Source organism: Chanos chanos, chromosome 5 (assembly GCF_902362185.1).
Source record: "Chanos chanos chromosome 5, fChaCha1.1, whole genome shotgun sequence".
NCBI classification, from domain to species: Eukaryota; Metazoa; Chordata; class Actinopteri; order Gonorynchiformes; family Chanidae; genus Chanos; species Chanos chanos.
In genome coordinates, this window is record NC_044499.1 from 22,926,370 (window position 1) to 22,951,976 (window position 25,607).

General features: G+C 39.5%; 1 protein-coding gene across 1 annotated transcript; it reads left to right on the plus strand.

Moving 5' to 3' along the window:
* The first annotated feature begins 579 nt into the window (after nt 1–579).
* LOC115811468 (probable cation-transporting ATPase 13A3) lies at nt 580–24,415 on the plus strand. The gene is made up of 33 exons (XM_030773678.1): nt 580–753; nt 2,845–2,919; nt 3,110–3,283; nt 3,584–3,718; nt 4,024–4,094; nt 4,403–4,486; nt 4,823–4,892; nt 5,459–5,593; nt 6,162–6,234; nt 6,792–6,923; nt 8,284–8,451; nt 8,922–9,079; nt 9,333–9,521; nt 9,956–10,017; nt 10,113–10,263; nt 10,443–10,559; nt 11,694–11,711; nt 12,720–12,873; nt 13,035–13,155; nt 13,261–13,385; nt 14,207–14,379; nt 14,566–14,694; nt 15,803–15,882; nt 17,873–17,915; nt 18,541–18,650; nt 19,445–19,541; nt 19,756–19,828; nt 20,909–21,086; nt 21,400–21,581; nt 21,821–21,909; nt 22,012–22,092; nt 22,439–22,531; nt 23,982–24,415. Exons 2-33 carry the CDS (start codon nt 2,866–2,868, stop codon nt 24,156–24,158), a joined length of 3,696 nt encoding a protein of 1,231 aa, XP_030629538.1. The 5' UTR covers nt 580–753; nt 2,845–2,865; the 3' UTR covers nt 24,159–24,415.
* The last annotated feature ends 1,192 nt before the right edge of the window (nt 24,416–25,607 follow it).

The following is a 25,607-nucleotide window of genomic DNA, read 5'->3' on the forward strand; positions in this document are numbered from 1 at the left end:
ATTTAAACATGGACAGTCTAAACATATATGGGTAGTTTATACCTGTTCCATCAAGCTTTAGCAAACGCATAAATACGAGCACGAAAATATTGACATTATCGAAACATTATATGACATGAATAAACTACTGGAATATTTGCAGAGTTAATTCTATGATATTCCACGATACACACGGGATGTGTGAAATGAATTAAAAAGAAAACCAAACACCAAAGACTCACACACATCTGAACAAAGAAACAGCAATTAACATTTTTCCCCCATTCCTTTTTTGATTTTGTTTTGTTTTACTATTTGGTTTTTTCTCATAGAAACGATGCGTATGAGAAGATATCTTAAAGACGATACAAACAGAAAAACATTGTGTTTCACACATTTCTGAACATCTGAGGTTGCATTTCTGCAGTGATAACATGTCCAAGATGGTCAAATTGTTTTTATTCCGTTTACGTGGAGTTGGTCAAACTGACCGATATTTCACTGGACTTTCAGTTCTTTTGTGACCTCACATCCTGTTCTTAACTTCCTCTGCAATGGAGAAACTTGTCTTGGCTAGTCCCAGGCTGTGTGCAGCGTACCCTACATGAAAGCACTCTGGCATCGCTTCACATGTAAGCCTACCACTGTGGCGGACCACGACGTCACCAGCAGCTGCAACTAAGAAGTATCTCTGAGGAGAAAAATAAAAGTGTTCTCATGCAGCATTTCGTCTGTAAATGAATATCAGATCATCCAGGGATTGCAAAGTTTCTGGTGAGTAAAAAACAACTTTTTTGTCCATGTCGCGGGGACTTCAGCTTCTTTAAAGTCTCACGCTTTATTTGTGCGCGCGCATTTCGAGATCCACAGCCGTCGGTGCGCAGTCTGCAAACAGACTGCGAAACAGGTTGTATTTATCAAGTTTCATATGGTCTAGTATTGCAAAGGGTTGCATGCAAACTAATCACATATCTAATCGGGTGCGCATCTATGCGGTGAAGTATAGTCTGCCAGAAGAAAAGATTCAGTTGACTGCTGAAGACCTAAAATTATGTTTCTAGACCAGGATTACGGGTTGATAATTTGTAAGAAACATGACTCTCATTCTGATATTTTATTTGATCATTTCAACTTTCTTTGACTTGGAAATCGTTTTTAAGAAAAATCGATTTAAGCACCTTGTGGTACTATATTGTAGCCAGAATGGTCCTTGAGTAAACACTCTTTCCCAGTATGAAGATCACCTACATTTCCAGGTTGGGGAGAAATTGATGTGAACTGTATTACACCCTTGTCACTGTGGTTTACTTGTTTTCTGACTCATATGGAAAAAAATGTGTAGAGAGGCAAAGTTACAAGTCCACCTTTTTATCAGTGCTCAGAGAAGTCAGAGGGGCTATTCCACACCTTGTCAAATGACCACTCTTGCTTCAGGTGCTTCTTTCAGATCTTTAAGCCAGAGCTAAAATGTAACACTTTCACTGCTTTTTAAAAATGTATTTCTTTGCTTTCATATATTCTTAGGGATACGATAAAGATTTCTTTAAGTTCAGTAAAATAAAAAGAAAGAAAAAGAAATCTAGTTTGACTTCATGCAAACTTTTTCATTTCAGAGAGCTGACAAAAACTTGAGGGTCTTATTCCATTAGTCACAAACCTGTGTTCCCATTTCTCTCCTCTGAGCTGCAGTTAATACAGCTCATTAAGATACAGTGAGACTCTGGGAGCAGAATTAGAAATTGATGCAGAAAGCTTTGTACTAATTAGTGCCACATTTGTCCATAAGAGTCGTTCTGGAGATTAACAGAACTTCTGAAAAAGCACAGAAGTTTTTAGAAAAGGGGAATTGTGTGATCGCTTAGATTCAAGTCAGTATCAGACATGGAAGGCATATGGATTTGACTAACATTACAACAACAAACAAAATGAACATTTAAAGAGAATGGGTAACCGGATGTTCTTCCAGCAGAGAGCAGGTGTTTGGCCTGGTCTCTCCCCAGACTTACACAGGGGAATGGTAATCAGGGCACTCAGGCAGTGTCTGAAGAAACAACACAGTTAGTTCTGTCATTAGGTAGATAATTAACTCCTTCTCATTGTTGATGTTTGAGCTCTCGGACTAAGCCATGAGCTTTTAAACGTGTTATTGTGCAGTAATTACTGTAAAGAGGTAATAAATAGGCAAACAGTAACTAAATCCACCAGAACAACTGGGTTTTGTTGTTAGCCTAGTTTTAGTATTTAGGTTTGGTTTTGTTATTTGTTGTTTTGGTATTTTTTCCCCCTTTGTCTGACATTCTCAGTCTTTATTAGATGAAAACAATGAGTTTCCAGAAATTAATGATGTGAAAGAGTGTTAAGACCCTGAGTTTTCGTTTTTCTGCAGAAAATGTATCACTTAGAGAAACTAAAGGACTTATTGTTCCCTTGTGTGACTTTGTCCGTCCTACTTTGTTTTTGTGTTATCAGTCAGTCCACGGTCATTAAAGGAATATAGAATTTACTAGCACTCTTATAAGGATTTTACATAAATTTTAATGTTAATGGCTAACGTGTGTGAGATGCTTGCATGATTTTGTCTGTCCTGTATATGCTTAATGTGTGAGATAGAAAGAAAGGTGTCTCTGTTCATAACTTTATTGCTTGTTTTTTGTTTGTTTGTTTTAAATTGTTGATGTTTATGAGTTATATAATAACACAAAGACTCGCTGTCTGAGAACTACTAAACTTGAGCTTGACATGGAGTAATCAGACTTTAGCTTCAAAATTCAAGCAGCACAGTAGGTGTACTGTTAAATTAAAATGGTAAATTGTGTCATGCTAGTTTTGATGGCTGCATATTTTATGTATCATCCTGTCTTTCAGACACGCCCGTGCCCTCCAGCCATGGTGGAGAAGGAGGAAGTGAAGGTAGTGAACAGGGGTTTGGAGGATGAGATGGTGAGTGACCTGAAAAGTCACGTTTAAACATTAACCATTATCTCAGACGTGACCACCATCTTCACATTAGCCCCGGTTGAAGAGTAACCTTTTACTCTTAGATATGGTTTTTGATCATAGCACAGGTGCTGTGCAACATTTACAGAGTCTGTGTTTAGTCTATCCATGTGGCTGTGTGGGACTCCTGCAGGAGGTGTGGGGATACAGGCCTTGCGGATGGAAGCTGGTTCTGGTGGGTTTGGGGACACTGTGCTCAGGGGGTCTTCTGCTCCTGTTACTCTATTGGCTGCCTAAGTGGAGGGTGAAAAGCACTTCTACATGCTGTTCTCTCAGAGATGCCCAAACGCTGCTGCTCAGGACCACGGTACGGCACACACACACACACACACACACACACACACACCCTTGTATGGACACCTTTATAGTTATGGTCACTTTAATCATGTGACACAAATTCATGTTTTGGCAAAATCAGAATGAACAGTACTGAAAACTGAACCAAACTGTGGTTAAATGTTTATGGGGGAGGGTAATGTATTGTAATGGGTGTTCAATGATGGGTTTTGACTCAGACTAGAGTAACTTTGCTGAATAAAAAAATAAATCTTTAAGAGAAAGAGGCTGTTACTCTGTCTCATCGCCATCCTTGAATTTGTGTTGTCAGGATGAGTTTAGGACATGGTTTTGTGTCAAGGTGCATGTGATGCTGGCTTCGGGGAGGAACCCCTTCGACACCGTTGATCTTCAGTCCTCAGCATCAGGAGACGTTGCTTCTACGTCAGAGCTTCAGCCTGAGCCAGTAATCAGTCAAATTAATTTGATTAATGTAGTACTTAATTACTCAAGTACTATATTAATGTTTCTGTCAGACATTAACACACAAGTAAATGCTCTTGTCCTAAAATTTTTGGTTGTTTTAAATTTAATGGGCATGCAATGTGCAGTGTTGTTTAGAATGATGAAAAATGTTTTAGTTTGAGGCCACACAACAGTTGTCTGAGCTTTAGACTAACTGAACGGCCGCAGTGGAAACTCAAGCCTGTAGTTCATGCTCATGTGGTTTGATGATCACAGTCTCTTCATCACTGACATGTGCTTTTTCAGATCCGTCACTTTACCCATCAGAGTCTGAGGTTCTTCTGGAATGACACTCTTCAGAATTTTGACACACTCAAGTAAGTTTTCTCTGTTAGTCAAAACAAACAGCCACACACTGTGTGAATTTTACTATTGTCTGTTTGTGCGCGGGATTCCTTAACTTTGTTTTTTTTGCAGAAACTGTGGATCATCACATATTCCTTCAGTCCTAACACCTGCTGATGTGTTGAAAAATGTTTTTGAAGTGGTACATACATCAGGGCTGGGTGTGTTAATATGTAGACTCAGGCAGAGCAATGGAGAGTAATGCCCAGTGATGGTATAGCATGTTGCAGTGGACTAAAGTTCAGCTGTGGTCAGTGGTGTGTGTTTTGTGTTGTGTTAGAGGTGTGGAGGACCTGTGTGTCACCTGTGACTCCATCCACTCAGAATACTGTTCAGGCCTCAGCAAAGCTCTGCAGGACTACAGGTAAATACACACACACACACACACATACGCAAAAATACAGAGACATGCAGACTCATACACACACACACACACACAAACATACACACACGCGACTGATCAACACTAATTAGTAAAATGCTAATCGAACTCACCTTCTTCATGTTGGTTAGGTATGCAACAGTCAATAAGGGCTCTTAAACTGTAAACTCAGAAATGTGAGGCAACCACACAAAGAAAACCTTAAAAGCAAAACTAAGCCTTTGGTCCCTCATGTTACATCACAGGACACCCAGTCTTAGTTTGACTAAAAGTTCTGTTTAAACCTGAACATCTTCCTCTTCATTCTGCGCTTGACAGGAGGCTGTTCTTTGGTGTTAATGAAATTGCTGTAAGAGTGCCTTCACTATTCAAACTGCTTATAAAGGAGGTGAGTTGTCCTGTGAAGAGAAGTCATTCTGTGTAACACAGTATAAATGAAGCACTGTCTATTCAAGACAGAAAAGGAAGCAGAACCCCAGTTAAAGTGTCTAAGTAAAAGAGTGTGGCCAAAAGTTGTGGGTGTGAACCCAGGGTCAGTGAACAGCTCTGTAAGAACAGTCATGTCATCATACACACACACACACACACACACACACACACACACATACACGTGGACCTGTAATAAGTTGTCACATACATGTGTGGGATGGTTTACCTTCGATATAGATGGTTAAAACATACTCACCTAAATAAAAAAAAAAATCGCAAAATTCATTCTAACATTTAATCATATAATTCTCAAGCCACTCTACCACACATAACAGACTTTCTCCACGGATCCTAAAAATGTCAGAGCCGTTCTGAAACGGTATAATATTTCCTTTCGTCTTTTTGTCAGGTATATGTTGAATTTGAATATGTAGTGGCTGTGGATTTCGCTCAGTGTGCTGGTGCTCTGTGAATATTGAATGTAAAGTATATGAGAACTCTTTTTTGTGTCTGTGTGTCCAACAGGTTTTGAACCCCTTCTACATTTTCCAGCTCTTCAGTGTCATCCTCTGGAGTGCTGAAGAATATTACTACTACGCTGCTGCTATTGTCTTTATGTCTGTCATATCCATAGCTACATCACTGTATACCATTAAAAAGGTGAGTGTTTCACTTCAAGGTCACATTACATCTGGTAGTGAATGAATGCCTGTCCTCCATAATACCCTAATGAGTACGTGTCCCCCCACCTCTTCTGTGAGTATAGACAAAATTGGACATTTTTGTAGTTTAACTGGTTAGAAGCGTACTCAGTTAGGTAGATGTTTGTGCAGTGTTAGCTTTCAACAAAAAATGGCTCAAAGTGAGCATTCCATTTTGTTAATCCTTTCATTGCTGAATTATGTTGACAACAGCATAGTGTGAACTGTACAGCACCCCCTCTTACCCAGTAGACCCAGTATACTCAATGCATATTAAGTTCTGAAATGATTGCAAAACCACTGCCATTGTGTAATGATCTCCACTGTTAAAATTTTTCGCTGATGAATGTTATCAGTCGAAGTCGATCATTGTTAACAATAGAAGATCTTTGCTGTATCAGGTGGATTATGCTTGTCTGATTCATGGAATCGATTTGGTTTGTCTGATTTGTGGAATGCTTGTTTTTTTTGTCTGATTCATGGCATGGATTTTGTTTGTCTGATTTGAGTCGCGTCTTGAATTTCAGCAATATGTCATGTTGCATGACATGGTGGCGGCCCACAGTGTAGTCCGTGTGTCTGTGTGCAGGGGAGATAAAGGTACAGTATACGTGTGCAAACTCCACGGTTATCAAAGTTTCCTAAATGTAGCCTTCAAAACAGGGCTTAATGTTTTACTGTTACCTCGTTTAACCCATAAAGATTCAGTGCGAATGGAGCTGGTTTGCTAGAACCGTATTATGTAACTTAGAGACTTTGGTGTGTAAGATTAGGAGTTGTCAGCTGACAATGTTAGTATAACTGTGATTTTTACCCTCTTCCCCATGTCTGCACAGCCTGATTTGATAGGAAAAGTTTGTTCCAGTTCATTTGCACTCTTAGTTGTAGAACCATTCACAATTCTAGCATATTTTGCACTTTCGATGGCAACATGGTCTTTGCTGCCGGTGCTTTCTAAAATGGTCATTTAAAAAGTGATTTCTAACATTAGATAGATGGATGAATAAATAAAGGTTTTGAACGTAGGTTTTTGAATGTTCACCTCATTTTTTCACGTCCTGACGAGCTTAGGCATATATAAAATTCTAACTTGTTTTGCTTCGCATTAACTAAAGGTTAGTGATGATGTAGAGAGTATTGTTCTGTTGCCGCCCCAGAGATCGTTGAGGCCATGTCTACGGACCTGGTTCCTGGTGACATCATTGCTATTCCAGCCAATGGGATGGTCATGCCCTGTGACGCGGTGCTAGTCAGCGGAACGTGTATCGTGAATGAAAGCATGTTAACGGGTGAGCCAGTCCATCAGAGACCTTCCCATAACAGACTGGGAGGTGGGCGGAGTCTTATTGTGACATAACACAGGATCTCTCAGTTAGTAAAAATCAAAACCATCCAATGGGAGAAGAGGAAGGAGTGCTTCTGTCAGACAGCTTTAACTTTGTACTGTCCAGTTAACTGAGAAACCCTGATTTGTTGTATGTCACAATGTTGTGGTTTTGGTTCATCCAACATTTTATTTCTTACACTTTAATTTTAATTAATCAGCCTTTTCTGAAATGATCAGATATGTCAAACTGATATCATCATTGCATATCATTGCAGCTTTATGTGCCAATTACAGATTGAAAAATTCAGATTGAAGAATTTTTAAAAAGTATTAGAAAATCATTTATAAAATAAATATCACAAATATTATCAAATTTAATTGTGATCATTTTAAGTGTGTGACGAGTCTTTTGGAGAAGGTTTAGCCCTGTAACAAACCATATGAAGTGGCGATTTCTCCTACACAACTTCATCACTTTGTGTTTTAGATCAGAGACTGGTTGTGTCAGTCTACAGTCAAAGTCAGTTAGAATTACCTAAAAGCCTTTTCATAGTTACTCAGTAACTGGGAACAAACACAGACTGATTCTCATCTGGTGAGGAAAAGTTCACCAAAAAAAAAAAAAGTTGATAGAAAAGAATTTTTAAAATCTGTTAAAATTATTCATGTGTATTGATTCACACAGTACAGAAACTCAGTCAAATCATAGAACATCACATGAATGCAGTAAATCATGAGCTGAAAATGTTTAGTTACTAATAACATATTGATTAATCTAGTATGCTCAGCATTTTGACCTTTCGTTTATTAAGACTGTTACATTCATCCTGTCCATGGCAGTATGAGGCTTAAAGCAGTACAGTGTATGTGGTATTAGAATAGGACTGAGCCTGTTTAAACAAAATGCTCCATCCACAGTTACACACTTCATTTTACATATATTTCAACAGCAGGATGCCATGTGTACAGAGAGGAATGGTAAAAACCATAGATTGTACTGATTGGCTCTGAAAGCCCCATGGTGATACATTGATTCTGTAACGCAGTGGTGAGGAAACAGCTCCTCATACTGACAGCACTGATTATAGTATCTGATGGAACAAGGCCAGATAATTAGACAGATAAATATTAATTTAACAAATATTGATTCATATTAAATAAAGAAACAGATAGATATATAGTCATGCTTTGTTTTTGGCCTCTGAGCTAACATTCATCCTCCATGTACATGTTCAGATTATGAATGTGTGTGCAGGTAAGGGTATAATAATCCCTGAGAGGCTAAAGCACAAACTGAATGTCTGCTGTGAAATGGTTTTCAGGTGAGAGTGTGCCTGTCACTAAGACCAGTTTACCCAGCGCCGGTGCGGAAAGCCATAGCATCTACAGCACAGAGCAGCACAAGAGACACACACTGTTTTGTGGGACAGACATTATCCAGACACGTTTCTACACTGGAGAGCTGGTTAAGGCACTGGTGGTGCGAACAGGTCAGTCATTACTCACAACTTGTTTTACAGGACATGCCAAAGAACTTTAATCACATTTTAATTTTAGCGCCATTTTAATTATATACCTGTTTCCAGTGGCTGTAGCAGCTGAACTTCAGATATGCTGATAAATCAAGTTTCAACTTTGTCACTATACCTTGCAGCATAAGGAAAAGAATATTCACTAATTCCACCAGTGCAACATCCAGAAAACAAAACAGTGCAAATGCTACAAAAAATGTATGTGATATAGATGCTTACAGATATGTATTACATTCATGTATTTTATTGTCCATATGTATCAGGCATCTGCCTGTAAGGATGCTGATCTGGGATCAGTTCTCCTTGGTCCATGTCATCCTTGATCAGTTCCTGAGTTCTAAAACTTCATGGTCTTGTCTTGGGCCTTGTGAATTTCTGGTGTTTTCAGAACTTGGTTGGGCTTTGAGGAATTTCTGTGTTGTCCACAGGGTTCTGTACAGAGAAAGGGCAGTTGGTACGTTCTATTCTTTACCCCAAACCCACAGACTTTAAGCTGTACAGAGATGCCTACCTGTTCCTACTGTGTCTGGTTGGAGTGGCTGGTATTGGCTTCGTGTATACCATCATCCTAAGCATCTTGAACAAGGTACTAAGACACCAGGCAATGCACAGAATAGATAGATATGACATTCAGTGTATTTTCAATGAAAGATCTGTAAGAGGTAATTTGGTGTAACCACTCAGTGTTTTGTAGTGTGGTGTAACCATTCACTGTAACTCCAAATGCCTCCTTTGAGCCGTTTTGCTCTATCTTAGAGTGATATGCCAGTGTTTGTATTTATACTGGCCTTTCATTTTGTATGTGTGTGTGTGTGTGTCTCTCTCTCTTGTCCTAACAGGTTCCAGCTAAAACCATTATTATAGAGTCTCTGGATATCATCACCATCACAGTACCACCAGCCCTGCCCGCTGCCATGACGGCTGGCATCGTCTACGCCCAGCGCCGCCTCAAACGTGCTGGAATTTTCTGCATCAGTCCACAGAGGATCAACATCTGTGGGCAGCTCAACCTGGTGTGCTTTGACAAGGTGCTACTAGCAGCTCTTTTGCATGGGCATGTTTATTTATATGAAGTGCATGCCTGAGAAGGATAAGAGTTAATGTTATAATAAGGTGATACATCTGGTCTGTTGTGACCTCAGTTAAATCTCTTAGAGCATTCTTGTAAATTTTAAATCTTGTAAATATCATATCCCCTCATTTATTTGTTTCATTTACTGGATTATAATAGTAAATGATATAGTATAGTATATGATGTAATATAATACTATATTATAGATGTTATGTCTTGTGATAGGATTTAGTTAAAAACCTGTTTGACTTTTGTGAGGTGAATATTTTAATCTACGTGATTGCTTTAAGGTTGATTTCGTAATCCACTTGACTGTTCTCTGCTGTACTGTCTAACTAACCTGCGTGCGTTTTGTTTGGAGGAGTTTATCATTTCTGTTGTTCCTCACAGACAGGCACACTGACTGAAGACGGCTTGGACCTGTGGGCTATTCAGAGAGCTGAGAATAGCAGGTCAGAGTCTGGAGTGGCTTGTCTCTCTAATGTTCTCTCCTAGCCTCTCTACTATGTGTTTCACTTTTCTTAATGGTTCCTTTTTCTCTGTGCAGTTTTTGTCTGCCAGAGCAGGAGCCTGATAAGGATGCACTGGTTCAGTCTGCATTTGTAGCGTGCATGGCCACTTGTCACTCTCTCACTAAGATTGACGGCCAGCTCTCTGGAGACCCTCTGGACCTTAAGATGTTCCAAGCCACGGGCTGGGTGAGACATTAAAAGCATATTCTAAAAGAAAAAAAACGTATTCAAATGAAGCTTATAGTCCTACATGAGTTCTACAGTGTTGTGATAATGACTGAATACCACTTTCTTGCGGTATGTGGATTTTGCTGGCAGTCTTTCTGAAGTTTTCTCCTGTGTTTGTTTGTTTGTTTGGAGCTCAGATTCTTGAGGAGGCTACAGAAGAGGAGACCTCGCTCCACAACCCAATAATGCCTACAGTTGTACGGCCACCCAAACAGCCAGCGCCAGATGTCAACATAACTCCAGAACAGAGCATGGTAAACCCAACCGCATCCATACAGATATGGTCATACTAGTGTTCATTCACACACACCTGCTCTCCCACAAAAGATCTGAGAGATTTTACCAAAATAACTGATCCTGTGACACAAAGGCTGTCTAACCGTTTTTCTCAATTTTTTGTCCAATGTTCAAAATAACCAACTTTTCACATGAGTGGAGCCAAACAGTGATGTGGATCATTTATAACCATAGCTTTACTCTTTCACCTTCATGCATGTGCACAGCCATCTGTTGTTGAGGACTGATTTCTGTTGTGACATCAAAGGATATTGTGTAGTAACTATCACATAGAAAACTGTTCTCTTTCAAACCCACACTGACTATCACATAGAAAACTGTTCTCTTTCAAACACACACTGGCTGTCACATAGAAAATGGTCCTCCTTCAAACCCGCACTGACTATCACATAGAAAACTGTTCTCTTTCAAATCCCCACTGACTATCACATAACTGTTCTCCTTTAAACCCCCACTGACTATCACATAGAAAACTGTTCTCATTCAATCCCCCACTGACTATCACATAACTGTTCTCTTTCAAGCCCACACTGATTATCACATAGAAAACTGTTCCCTTTCAATCCCCCACTATCACATAACTGTTCTCCTTCAAACCCACACTATCACATAGAAAACTGTTCTCTTTCAATCCCCCACTGACTATCACATAACTGTTCTCTTTCAAACCCACACTGACTATCACATAGAAAACTGTTCTCTTTCAAACCCACACTGACTATCACATAGAAAACTGTTCTCTTTCAAACACACACTGGCTGTCACATAGAAAACGGTCCTCCTTCAAACCCGCACTGACTATCACATAGAAAACTGTTCTCTTTCAGTCCCCCACTATCACATAACTGTTCTCCTTCAACCCCACACTGACTGTCACACAGAAAACTGTTCTCTTTCAATCCCCCACTATCACATAACTGTTCTCTTTCAAACCCCCACTGACTATCACATAGAAAACTTCTCTTTCAAACCCACACCATTTATCATATAGAAAACTGTCCTCTCTCAAACCCACACTGGCTATATCACATAAAAAACTGTTCTCTTTTAAACCCATACTAACAGATGTCTTCTCTGTATTCATTTTGTAGGAACTGTATGAGCTACCGGTGAGTAGTATGAATCCACTTTGATTTGCAATGAAGACAGTCTCACACCTGTCTTTCCTGTTTGTCATCCATATCTTACTACACAGCAAAAAAGCTAGAAATCTTTCAGTAATTTACTGAGAGCACATAGTCTTGTAGATTACTCTAACTTGGTGGAAAATAAGTGTTAAATATAGTTGAAAGCAGGAAACTGTAAAAGAGAATAACTGTAAGTGCTTCTGTGAATATTTACAATTCGTGACTATTCTGTTTATTTCCATTTCTGTGTTTGCATGTATGCAAACTTGATGTTAATTGATATACACCTTGCACAAGAAAGTGTATAGCTTACAGTATCCTATGCAGCACTTTTCAGTAACATAGATATGGGGGGGGGGGGACTAAAAGCAGTAAAATATCTGGCTGCAGGCTCCACACTTGAAAACGTAATACAGTTTGAAACGACTTCCACTAGCAACTATTTTCCACTGCAGTAGCCTAATCAGTTTAGGAATGGTTCTAGACAGAGCGAACAGGAGACAATGTTATTTGGAAAGGTTTACGCTCTCAATCATGCTACATGTACTTCCAGTCATCACAAAGAGAAACAAAGTCAATGTGTTGACTTCAGAAACTCAGGGTAGTCAACACAGACAGACTACATCCCTGCAATGTACTTGAGCCGTAACAGCCATCCATCAGCTGGCAACCAAGAAAAGGAAACACAAGCAGTCAGGGCAGCAAAAGCTAGGACAAAGTTAGCAGTTAGCTTAGCAGCTAATAATGTCTGTTTCAGCATTATCTGTATCAATAAAAATGGGTGTTGTCTTTAATTCTTCTGGTTATAATTGTGTTTACAGTTTTGTTTAAGTTTCATATCAGTGTACTATAAATCTCCAGTAATTTAAATATATATTTAAATACACCACTGCACAGCAGCGCACTGTAAAATCACAGAATGGTCATCTAGAGTTAAAATATGTTGTAAAATCACAGCTAATTTTTACTGTGTTCATTTTTTTTCATTAGTGCTCATATGAGATCGGGATCGTTCGTCAATTCCCATTCTCCTCAGCTTTGCAGAGGATGAGTGTGGTTGCCAGGCAACTGGGAGGGAAGTACATGGAAGCCTACCTAAAGGGGGCGCCAGAGGTTGTGGCCAGTCTCTGCAAACAAGCAACAGGTCTGATGGTACTCTCACCATTAATGTTCTGATCAGATGTATAGAAAAATTTAATGAAAGAAATATAAAAAAAACACCGTAGCTTAGTATAGTTTATGAACATGTTGAATTGATGACTGTGCTCAGCAGAGAATGTTTTTGTTCTTCTTCTCTTGACATAGTTCCAACAAACTTCTCCCAAGTTCTGGAGGACTACACCAGCCAAGGGTTCCGTGTCATTGCTTTAGCTTACCGCCGGCTAGAATCAAAATTTACCTGGCATAGAGTACAGACCCTTGACAGGTAGCAGATGTTCACTTGCATATCTGAGGTAATCAGTTCTGTACATTATGCTCAGTAGGGGCTGGTCCTCATGCTAGAGTATTCTGTTTGCTTCTCACCTGTTAGAGATCATATCGAGAGCAACATGGAGTTCCTGGGCTTGGTCATTATGCAGAACAAACTGAAGGCAGAGACCCCTGGGATACTGGAGGACCTCAGGAAGGCTAACATTCGCACTGTCATGGTCACAGGTAAGTCCGGTTAACTGCAGATAAAGGTAGTTTTACACCTGCACCCTTACATGTTGGGTGAGATAAAGCAGTTACACTCTGACTAGGCTTGTAGCAACGACATGACATCCTACCACTTCATGAGACTGCCGGGCTGTTTTTTTTTTTTTTACGTTTATGGCATTCTCTATCATTCAGAGGGACAATAAGACAACTTGAGGGCTCAGGTGAGATCTAAGTGAAACGATACAAAATAATTATACCAAAGTAAAAAGAAAGGACAAGGAATCTCTTCCACTGCTTTGTAGGGATAAAGCAAATGAAACAAATGTAAAAATGTATACGTGACCAAATTAAGGCTGAAACTGAAGTTTTAGTGTAACTACTCTTAGTGGCCAACTGATGGAGGTGTATTGTCCCTACGGACAAGTCATGTGACTATGCCTCGCTATATGAAGTAGGCAGGCAGGTATCCAAGGATCCACTTACCAGTGACTTAAGCAAGTAAGTCACTAGAGCCCTCCACTAATTCCAGTATTCCATCTGGGCATAAGGTCTAGGGTTTATAGCAAGATATTAATGGGTCACTTTGCTAAATACAGCTAGACAACACTTTCACTCTTTAATGGGACAGAGATTCACCTGGGTGCCGTGATAATTAAGTCAGATTCATTCAGTCAAGTTAACCCACCCGCAAGTAATGAAATTGTTGCAGAATAAAAAGGGAAACTAAAAGACGAAGCTAGATATTATTGGTTGCTCTAAGGTAATCACAGTTAAGAATGTTTTTCTGAATTCTGTTTGAGAAGATATCGTCCGATCATGTATGTTTAACCTGTCAGGTGACAACATGCTGACGGCTGTCTCCGTGGCCAGAGACTGTGGCATGATTGGTTCCAATGAGAGAGTCATCATAGCAGATGCTGTCCCCCCTAAAAGTGGCCACACTGCCAAGATTAACTGGCACTACACAGACAGTCCCCGCCCTCTGGCCAATAAGGACAGCCGGTTTCAGGTACATAGACCAGTGAAATTCATTTACATTTTGTTGTGAGGAGAAACTCACTTTATTGACATACCTGTGTCTGGACAGCCTTTCTTGCGTAGGTCATTTTGATAACACATTTGTATCTGTGGGCATGTGCTAGTGTGCACTGGTGTTTTTGATTTTCAGTGACAGATGCTCTGTTCCCATTGGCAGGTCGTGGATATTGAGTCACATGACCATAACTGTGAGGATCAGCCCAGAAAGAAGGAGAAGTTCCATTTTGCCATGACTGGTCGATCTCTCAGCACTGTTATCGAACACTTTCCAGACCTGGTCCCAAAGGTGAGTTACACCAAAGCAATGGCAAAACTCTGCATTTTTAAATGAAAATGTTAGACATGAGTGCAGAGGTCATTTGAAGATAATAACAGGGGAATCAGGGTTGTTGGAGTTGGTGATTGTGACCATATAAAAACTTGGTGATTATAACATGCCATAACTGGATCCTAGCTGTCTTCCAGTGTAAAGATTTTTCTTATGTTTTTATCCTCCATCAAGAGAAAGAGGACTCTTTTTTTAGGAAAGTGAAGTGTCGGTTACGTTTATTAGGATCAGTCATAAACCATTTATAAATGAGTGGTTTAAAATAAAGATGACTATTAGCTATCAGTGGAGTTTGGAGCCTGACTAATATTGTCCAAAAAAAAAGTATTCACTAAAATTTATATTGTGAGTTCCTGCAATGAACTTTATGGGCATTGTACAGAAACATTAATCGATTCTGATTCTGATCTCCTGGGCAATAAAAAACTTACTAACTTCAATAAATAAACTTTAATAAATATTTATAGATTGTTTTTGCAATTTTGCATAGACCCTTTCAAATGATCAACAAAAAACTCCTAATACATTAACACAGCCCTTTTAAACAGATGAACCACAATTACAATAAGGTAGCTTAGAAACACTGAGTAATGTGTCTGTGTACATGGTGAGTGGTTTCAGATTTAAATTTTGGGACAGCAATCTCTGCAAAGTCTGCAGATGATTTTCAGATAATTAATGAATGCACTAACAAATCATTTATACTTATGCTAAAATTTGAATGTTGGAGTTGTGATAAACCATTTTTTTAAATTTGAGAACCAGGAAACATTTGGGTATTATTTGTGTGTTTAGCAAACAACATCATTACCCCCCACCACCACCAAAAAAAGAAAAAAATTGTTTAGAACACTAAACAGCTACAAACATTATCTAATGTCATACAAATTATATTGGACAGTGTATTCTAAAACATCGCAATGTCATTTGGAAACGTGTAAACAAAGTTGTAAACTACTATAATTGCTAATGATTTACTCAACAGTTATAAATGATGTATATGATCAGTGACATTGTGTATGGTATTGAACTGAAAGCCAGTGGTGTCTGTGCTTTGGGGGTCTAGCTGGTTCTCCATGGAACAGTGTTTGCCAGGATGGCTCCAGACCAGAAGACCCAGCTGATAGAGATCTTGCAGAGTGTTGAGTGAGTAAATCATGTTTTACATACACTGATGGAGATCTTGCAGAGTGTTGTGTGAGTAAATCATGTTTTACATACACTGATAGAGATCTTGCAGAGTGTTGTGTGAGTAAATTATGTTTTACATACACTGACAGAGATCTCGCAGAGTGTTGTGTGAGTAAATTATGTTTTACATACACTGATGGAGATCTCGCAGAGTGTTGTGTGAGTAAATTATGTTTTACATACACTGATAGAGATCTTGCAGAGTGTTGTGAGTAAATTATGTTTTACATAGACTGATAGAGATCTTGCAGAGTGTTGTGTGAGTAAATTATGTTTTACATACACTGATAGAGATGTTGCAGAGTGTTGAGTGAGTAAATTATGTTTTACATAGACTGATAGAGATCTTGCAGAGTGTTGTGTGAGTAAATTATGTTTTACATACACTGATAGAGATCTTGCAGAGTGTTGTGTGAGTAAATTATGTTTTACATACACTGATAGAGATCTTGCAGAGTGTTGTGTGAGTAAATTATGTTTTACATACACTGATGGAGATGTTGCAGAGTGTTGTGTGAGTAAATCATGTTTTACATACACTGATGGAGATGTTGCAGAGTGTTGTGTGAGTAAATTATGTTTTACATACACTGATAGAGATCTTGCAGAGTGTTGTGAGTAAATTATGTTTTACATAGACTGATAGAGATCTTGCAGAGTGTTGTGTGAGTAAATTATGTTTTACATACACTGATGGAGATGTTGCAGAGTGTTGTGTGAGTAAATTATGTTTTACATACACTGATGGAGATCTTGCAGAGTGTTGTGTGAGTAAATTATGTTTTACATACACTGACAGAGATCTCGCAGAGTGTTGTGTGAGTAAATTATGTTTTACATACACTGATGGAGATCTCGCAGAGTGTTGTGTGAGTAAATTATGTTTTACATACACTGATAGAGATCTTGCAGAGTGTTGTGAGTAAATTATGTTTTACATAGACTGATAGAGATCTTGCAGAGTGTTGTGTGAGTAAATTATGTTTTACATACACTGATGGAGATCTTGCAGAGTGTTGTGTGAGTAAATCATGTTTTACATACACTGATAGAGATCTTGCAGAGTGTTGTGTGAGTAAATTATGTTTTACATACACTGATAGAGATCTTGCAGAGTGTTGTGAGTAAATTATGTTTTACATAGACTGATAGAGATCTTGCAGAGTGTTGTGTGAGTAAATTATGTTTTACATACACTGATAGAGATCTTGCAGAGTGTTGTGAGTAAATTATGTTTTACATAGACTGATAGAGATCTTGCAGAGTGTTGTGTGAGTAAATTATGTTTTACATACACTGATGGAGATGTTGCAGAGTGTTGTGTGAGTAAATTATGTTTTACATACACTGATGGAGATGTTGCAGAGTGTTGTGTGAGTAAATTATGTTTTACATACACTGATAGAGATCTTGCAGAGTGGTGTGAGTAAATTATGTTTTACATACACTGATAGAGATCTTGCAGAGTGTTGTGTGAGTAAATTATGTTTTACATACACTGATAGAGATGTTGCAGAGTGGTGTGTGAGTAAATTATGTTTTACATACACTGATGGAGATCTCGCAGAGTGTTGTGTGAGTAAATTATGGTTTACATACACTGATAGAGATCTTGCAGAGTGTTGTGTGAGTAAATTATGTTTTACATACACTGATAGAGATCTTGCAGTGTTGTGTGAGTAAATTATGTTTTACATACACTGATAGGGATCTCGCAGAGTGTTGTGTGAGTAAATTATGGTTTACATACACTGATAGAGATCTTGCAGTGTTGTGTGAGTAAATTATGTTTTACATACACTGATAGAGATCTTGCAGAGCGTCAAGTGAGTACAGCATGTTTTACACGCTGATCAGAAGATGTAGCATACTGTTCTGGAATTTGCCACTCATGGACAGAAATAACTTTTTGTTCACTAATGTCGCTTCCTGTTTTTGTTTACAGCTATTTTGTTGGCATGTGTGGTGATGGAGCCAATGACTGTGGTGTAAGTTTCAGAATTTTTAATTTTTGTAGTGTCAGTGTTTGATGTGACGAGTATTTCTTTTGTAAGTATGTATAGTAAACTGCAAAAATTGAGGAAAATGAACAAGTGCCTTAGTTTGTGAAGAAACACTGTATTGAAAAGCACGCGCTTTTGCACAGATGTGACCCTGGAGATGATCAAGGAAATCATTTTTCGCTGAGTATACAGTTGTGTATAAAACTACTGGGGAGAACCTGGTCACCAGTTATTTTGGTTACCATGGCTACAGGAAGATTTTTTTTTTTCTGTGACTGTCAGCTGTGGTCAAAGCGTATAGTCCTTGACTGTGATGGTCATACTTTGGTTTGAGATGTAAGACAAAATGGATGAGCATGTCTGAATCAGCTTACTGCAGATATAACTGGGCACTGGGAGTGTCTGTGGGCAAGAATGTATGGGATCCTCGGAAATAACGACGTATAGAAATAGCTAATTAATATTCTAATTATTAATAATAACTATTAGGAAATAACAATAATAATGAGCCAATAATAATAATAATAAAACTATATTAATGATAAATGTCAATAACTCTAATAGCTTGTTAGACCTCCTCAACCTTCTCACTCTTCCTGCTCCTCCTCAGGCCCTGAAGAGAGCTCACAGTGGAATCTCTCTGTCTGAACTGGAAGCTTCTGTCGCCTCCCCGTTCACCTCCACAACCTCCAACATATCCTGTGTTCCAAGCCTAATCAGGTATGGGCTGATTCATCCTGTCCCATGCTGCTGATTTTAAAGGGAATATTCACCCCCTTTGACCACACAGGCTCTGTTGTAACCCTATGACATTTGGGTTTGGAGGGTTTAAGCAGTGTCCTATTTCCAACTAGAGTAGGGTTTTCAGCACCAGGTATAATTTTGCTCTTATTCATTCCTCAGGAGCGACTTTTACCTTTGATCTTTTGAGAAATTAAATAAAGACTCGTATACTTACTGAACATAAAGATAGTCGCTGGTATACTTACTGAATATAAAGACAATCGCTGGTATACTTACTGAACATAAAGACAGTCGTTGATATACTTACTGAACATAAAGACAATCGCCGGTATACTTACTGAACATAAAAGAAACAAAAACACATCAGTGAGTGTTGGTGTACTGATAAAAAAATCATAAAAGATGAAGTAAAAATCATGTGGGATAATTGTCCACATGGGGCCATAAAACAATAAGGGTGAATTTCCCTTTCAGTGAACAAGATGAACAATATGATGTATGAATCAGAGCTTATGTGGCTAACGTGAGAAGACACACAAGGTAGCAGAACTGAGAGTTGGACTTTCAAATATGTTCAGTTGGTTAGCTCAACTAGTGTTGCACTGCTTGGTAATCTAGTCTTTCACTTTGCTTTTTTTTTCACGTTGTCCAAAGAGGAATACAGAAAACCAAGAAAACAAACATGCATAACAGCATTACAGAACTGGTTCTGTTCACTCAGGCCTTCAGGGTGAAAAGAGATGCTTGTTTTCTTTTTTTTCCGTTTGCAGAGAAGGCCGCGCAGCTCTCATCACCTCATTCTGTGTCTTTAAGTTCATGGCTCTCTACAGCATCATTCAGTACATAAGCGTCACTCTCCTCTACTCTGTGAGTGCACTGTTCCTTCACTTGTTTTTAAGCCTTCTTTACAGTAAGAGTAATTATTTTAACTGTTGGAGACGGACGTCGCCTTCATTAAGAGCACACTGAGTGTCTTTGCCTTGTGAGAAGACTTCTCTTGAACGCTTTCCAAAATGTGAATGTGTTTTCTCGCCATGCTGTCCTGACTCCCCTGTCTGTGTTTTTTCTCTTGTGCTTTCAGATCCTTAGCAACCTGGGAGACTTCCAGTTCCTCTTCATTGACGTTGCCATCATTCTCATAATAGCCTTTACAAGTGAGGGGCAAAGCGCGTTTTTTTTTTTTTTTCAGCATGACTGAGCTTACTTTTCTTAAATTGCCATGGAAATAGGCACATCCTGTTTAGTTGTCTCTAAATTCCAGTTAAAAGGAAATTAGTTTCCATTTAATGACACCTCCATTGTGTGTTCCTCTGTCACGCACAAGTGTTGGAGAATTCTTAGCAGGGTTCCGTTAAGCTGTTACTGATGCTCTTGGTGATGCTCCAATGAGGTCAAGTGACCTTGTGACCATGTGAACTGTAGTGTACTATGTTAGGAAGGTCAGGGTCAAAAGAACGTTTCTAACCAAGGGTGGTTTTCAGGAAGTGACCTTTGGGTTCTGACTCAGGCGTGTTCTTGCGTCACCTCTCCGTTTTCAAAGTGTCCCATAGGGATCCAAAACACTGACAGTGTCCTGTGAATTAGTTGCTCTGTTGCGGCTTTTTTGTTGTTGTGCTTGTTGTTGTTAAATTCCAAGAAACGTATACTTTTCTCTGATTCAAGAGTTTTCTTAGAACTGAACATGTGAATGGTCCTCTTAGCAGAGAAAGCATGCTTTGATTAAATAACCTCTGGCTGGTGAAAAAAGCAGTTAGTCACTAAGATGAACAAATTTTACTTGACAAAAGTGTGCCCTTTTTCCTCTTCAAACAAACTATGATAACAGTGCCCTCCTTTTTTGTGATTGTCATCAGTCAGTTCAGTGCTGATCATGTGTGTTTTCAGAAGATCAACTAATCAAAGATCAGGGTTTTTTTTCTTTATTTGCGCAAAATAACCCTGGAAAGAGAGAGTCAAGGGACTTGGATGGTTCACATCAAAGCCCAACAGAATAAGCTTATAAGCCAAAGAGTCCGACTGTTTCACTTTCACTAATTAGCATTAGTACAGCATCATTATTTTACATGTGTGTCTCTCAGCATTCTTCCCTCGAATTTTCCTTCTGCCATACTATGGTTATTACACAAAGATGACCATGCCTTTGTAATTTTTTGTATGTGTCTTTTTTTATCTTTTTTTTTGTATGTGTGTTTGTGTTTGCGTGTATGTGTGTGTGCGTGTGTGTGTATATGCAGTGAGTCTAAATCCTGCCACGAAGGAGCTGGTACCAGACCGACCCCCGTCCAGCCTGATCTCAGGGCCCCTGCTTTTCTCTGTGCTCACTCAGATCCTGGTTTGCCTGGGCTTCCAGGCCCTGGCCTTCTTCTTGGTCAAGAGCCAGCTCTGGTATGAGATATGGACTCCACAGTCTGAGTGAGTGTCACAGATCACAGATACATTCATGAAATCTGCTGGGTGAACATGCCTGTTGGTAAAACTTATGGAACTACTCCTCCATGCGGTCTGGGTAACACATGAATGACTTTACCATTGGCTGTAGACTGTGAGTCTGCAGATAAGCAGAAGATAGCCTGTGTCCAGATAATTCAGCCATGGTGCATTTTTCAGGACTTCTCCTGTGTCTGTGTTTAACTAAATTTCTCATGCTTGTGACATTTTAGAGATGTACCCAAAAGATATCTTGTGGGGGTTTTTTTGTTTTTTTGTCCCCCTTTCTCTCTATCAGTGCCTGTAACTCATCAAGTTCTGCATTCTCTATGGACACCAATGTAACAAATCCACACGAACACAAAAACATCAAGAACTACGAAAACACCACGCTCTTCTACGTCTCATCCTTCCAGTATCTTATCGTCGCCATCGTCTTCTCCAAAGGGAAACCCTTCAGACAACCTACCTATAAGAACTGTATGTGTCTCCCCGGTGTTCACTTTAAGACCTGGTGTGATTGGATGCTATGTAATGTAATGCGATACTCAAAGACCCTGAAGGAGAACCCCATACAGCTGGCTTGTGATAATGACTAGAGACCATAAAGAATGAGCAGAGACCAGAAATTACTCAAAGCATTAGTATGTGGGGTTGTCTCCAATGGAGAAGAATGAAAGTCCATCTTATTCGTGTGGCACTTCTTGCTTTTTCCGCAGGGCCATTTGTGATGTCTACTCTCAGTTTGTACATCTTCCTCTTCCTCATTATGCTCTACCCTATCTCTGCCATTGACAACTTCTTAGAGGTCAGTTAAAAGCTTTCAGGACATGTCACTGTCACATGTGTTTAACGTTCTGTGTCTCAAGCCCAAAGGTGGGCTGATTACATTTGTCTGCTTTCCTTTCAGATTGTGTGTGTTCCCCATGAGTGGAGGAGCGCTATGGTCATTATGATTGTCATGAATGCAGTAGTGTCTACTTTGATTGAGGTAAAAGTCAAACGCTTTAAAAAGTGACATTTTTTCTCTACCTCTCAGTGGTTCATCAGGCTTCTACGTTTTGTCACAGATTAACATTTGCTAGCTGTTTAATTTGATGAAATCTGGCAAATTTTTTGCATGCTCAGATCGTCTGATTACAAGTTCAACCAAATCACTCAGCTGTGTCAACCTGAGTTCTGTGCTCTTGATTAAATGTAGTTGGTGATCTTTGATGTTTTTATTTTTTTTTCTGAATAACCTTTATCCACCTCTGTGTGTGTGTAACACAATCAACTGTGCTTCGTCTGATGGGCAGCCATCTTGTTTCCCTCCTGCAAACTCCACTGTTCCGTAGACTCTGGTCCTTGATATCGTCTTAAGGAGACTTGTGTTCACCCAAGACAAAATGGAAAGCCACAGGGTGGCGTCTGCTGCCCAGCACTCTCAGGTTGGCAGTCCAATGTGTTTTTGGTTTTTTTCCTCCTCAGTTTGTATTTCCAGTCTTCGTTTTCTGATCCACCATAATCATCCCATTCCTCCTCTCTCTCTTTGCTGTAATCTGTGACCAGTGAACAAGGATATTCACTGAAGAAGTTGTAATGTCTGCATTTGTCTATGCTAGCAGTGAGCCATGATGTCTAGGAGATACTATGTTTCCGTTGTTTGAAAAACTGTTTTAGGGGTGCTGTGATATTTCCCCTTACCAAGGCCTCCAGTGTAGGTGCCAGTAAGAGAATATTGCACTTGTTTTAAAGACTGAGACGGAAACAGGCCGTCTGAAACCTCAAGTAACTGAGCAACTCTTCAGTGCCTTTGTTGACTGGTCATTAGTTTTATAGTTCCCTATTGGTAAATCCCTTTGCATGCTGAACTCTGATTGGCCGCCTCATTGGGCTTTTCTCTGAGATGGACTGGGGATCTTTGCTTTTTCTTCGTAAACATGTAATGCCTTTCTAAATGACCCTAAGTTTCAGCTTTTTGACAATGTGTGTGTGTGTGTGTGTGTGTGTGTGTAGACAGGAGGGTGTGTGTTCCCTGATGGCTGATTCTGTTCAGCAATGATCCTCACGTGTGCACTAGCATAACACACAACACCAGATCCTTTTTTTTTTTTTTTTACCAAAGAATCTGAATATTGTCTTCCTGTACCAGCATGGAGGAAAAAGTAAATTCATGTCTTTGTTTGATTATTAACATTCAGTCAGCTATAACAAGCTCAGTGGCCCTGTTTACACCTTGCATTAAGATCCGATTTTGGAGATCCGATCACAAGTGGACGGCACTAAGTACATCCGTTTACACCTGGCTTTAGAATCCGTGTCTCGAATGACCACTTGAGATCGGATCTCACTTCCCCGCTCTATATGCAAATAAACACGTAAATCATTTCCAACATGTTACCCCTTTCACTGAATTTCACTTTTACTATTTTTTAAATTAGAAATAGTGCTTGTAACTCTGTGCGTTTACACTGCTATAAGAATGTGGTCATATGCTTTCTAGACCACCTCCGAATGTGGTCTGAGTGATCGGATCTCGATGCGACCTCAATGCGCGTTGGATTCGTTTACACCTGTACTTTGGAGCTGTCCACTTGTGATCAGATCACCAAAATTGGATCTTAATGCAAGGTGTAAACAGGGCCAGTGGGCCTAAGGTATTATGTAGATGTCAAAACTGCTGTGCTTTAAAGCTGCCACATAGCCATCTAATGAGAGTGAGATCAGATGAGTGAGCATTTTGCAACCTAGTAAGATCACATTTCCTCAGTTCATAATTCACTTACATGAAGCATGTAAACACAGTGCATGTGTGTTTAAGTGATTTGAATAAGTCTCGTTTTTTGTGTTGTTTTTTTTCACCCGTTATTATTCTGCCCTGTACTTCCCTGACCCCAGTCAGCGAACGATCGATGGGGTCGTGCGTTCTTGATCTGGCTGTGCTGTCTCAGGGGGAAAACGCCTCAGGCACGCTACATGAACCTGGCCCAGGAGCTCCAGGATGACCCAGAATGGCCCCCCAAACCTCAGACATGCACTCAGAACAGGGCCTGCCGCCTCTCTGTCACCCTGTGAACCATCCCGGTGCTAATACTGGACAACGTGGAACAGGACTGCCCTGTCTCAGAAACCATCTCTGTGTTGGTGCTGGAGTGTGGGCATCGATACAGGGCCAAAGGCTCTTCCACACTGACCAATCAAACTGGCCAACTTAGAGTGATCAGGGGGGAAAAAATACGCTGTTGTTAAATTGTCAACCAGGTTCACTTTCTAAAACAAATACCAGCCATTACAAACAGACATTTTTAACCCACATCAGAGTTTGTGTGTGTGTGTGTGTGTGTGTGTGTGTGTGTGTGTGTTTTGTGGTGTGTGTTGGTCAGTATCAGAGGACCACGAGAGAGACAAAGAGGAATGTTCACAGTCCTTTACTGTGGAATGTATTTGAAGAATTACAATTTTTTTCCCAAGTGGTTATGTCAGGACTTTAAAAAAAAAAAAAATCTGCCAGGGCCTACAGTCAGTGTGACATACAGGACTTGACTGAAGACTTTGAAGGCTTTGTTGTTTATTAGAAAAACCTCACATTTTGGAATGAGGCCTTTTGTTGTGAACTGCCTCATACACTCGATCACCAGCTAACTACAATCTTTAGTTTTTACACTAAAGAACATGTCAGTTACATAATTATGTATATATTGTACATTGTTTGAATGTTAATCACTGGTGTCTTGACTTTAAAGTCAGCTCCCATGTAAGATGGGAAACTATGAAAATAACATCAAAATTCTGATGATGAATTCCTTATTTGGTACAGATACAGATAATGATAATAAATGACAGACTCCACATGATGTTTCGATCAACAGGCGCGATGCATGGTTGTAATTCTGCTGACAGGCAGTTTTTACACACACACACACACACACACACAGTGTGTAATTATTTGCTAGTGAGTGTGTAAACAAAAATGCCTTGCATTCAGAATGTTTTACTTTCATGAAATGTGTACATATTGTTAGTATTTTTGATTTTTAGAGTTGTTGTTGTATTTTTTAGCAGTAGTTCTAGCTGTAATCCTTGGAACTGAAAGCTACACTATTCCTTGTGTTGCACATAACCTATTTGGTAGTTTAATTTTAGAACTGTCATAATAATAGCACTGAAATCGTGAAACTTTTTGAACAAACAATAACAGTCCCAGTGTGATGGACCAGCAGCGTGCAGAAGACAGCACAGCTCTGCTCTCTGTCCTCACTCTGCTTGTCTCTGGCCCAGTACAGACATCTCAGTAAAGGGAAACTGCCTTCGTATCCAGTTTACACTGGATGTACCTGATTCATGTATTTACATTCAGAGAAATGACATATGTGAGTACTGTAACCTCTGCGTAGGTCCAGATTATTACCTTGTGTGTTTATAATGTGTTTAAACAGCAGTCGGGGTTGATATTAATACACGATACATCAATATAACATTTATTATTGCAGTGTAAACTGTACAGCAGGTACTGTGGAGCTGGAA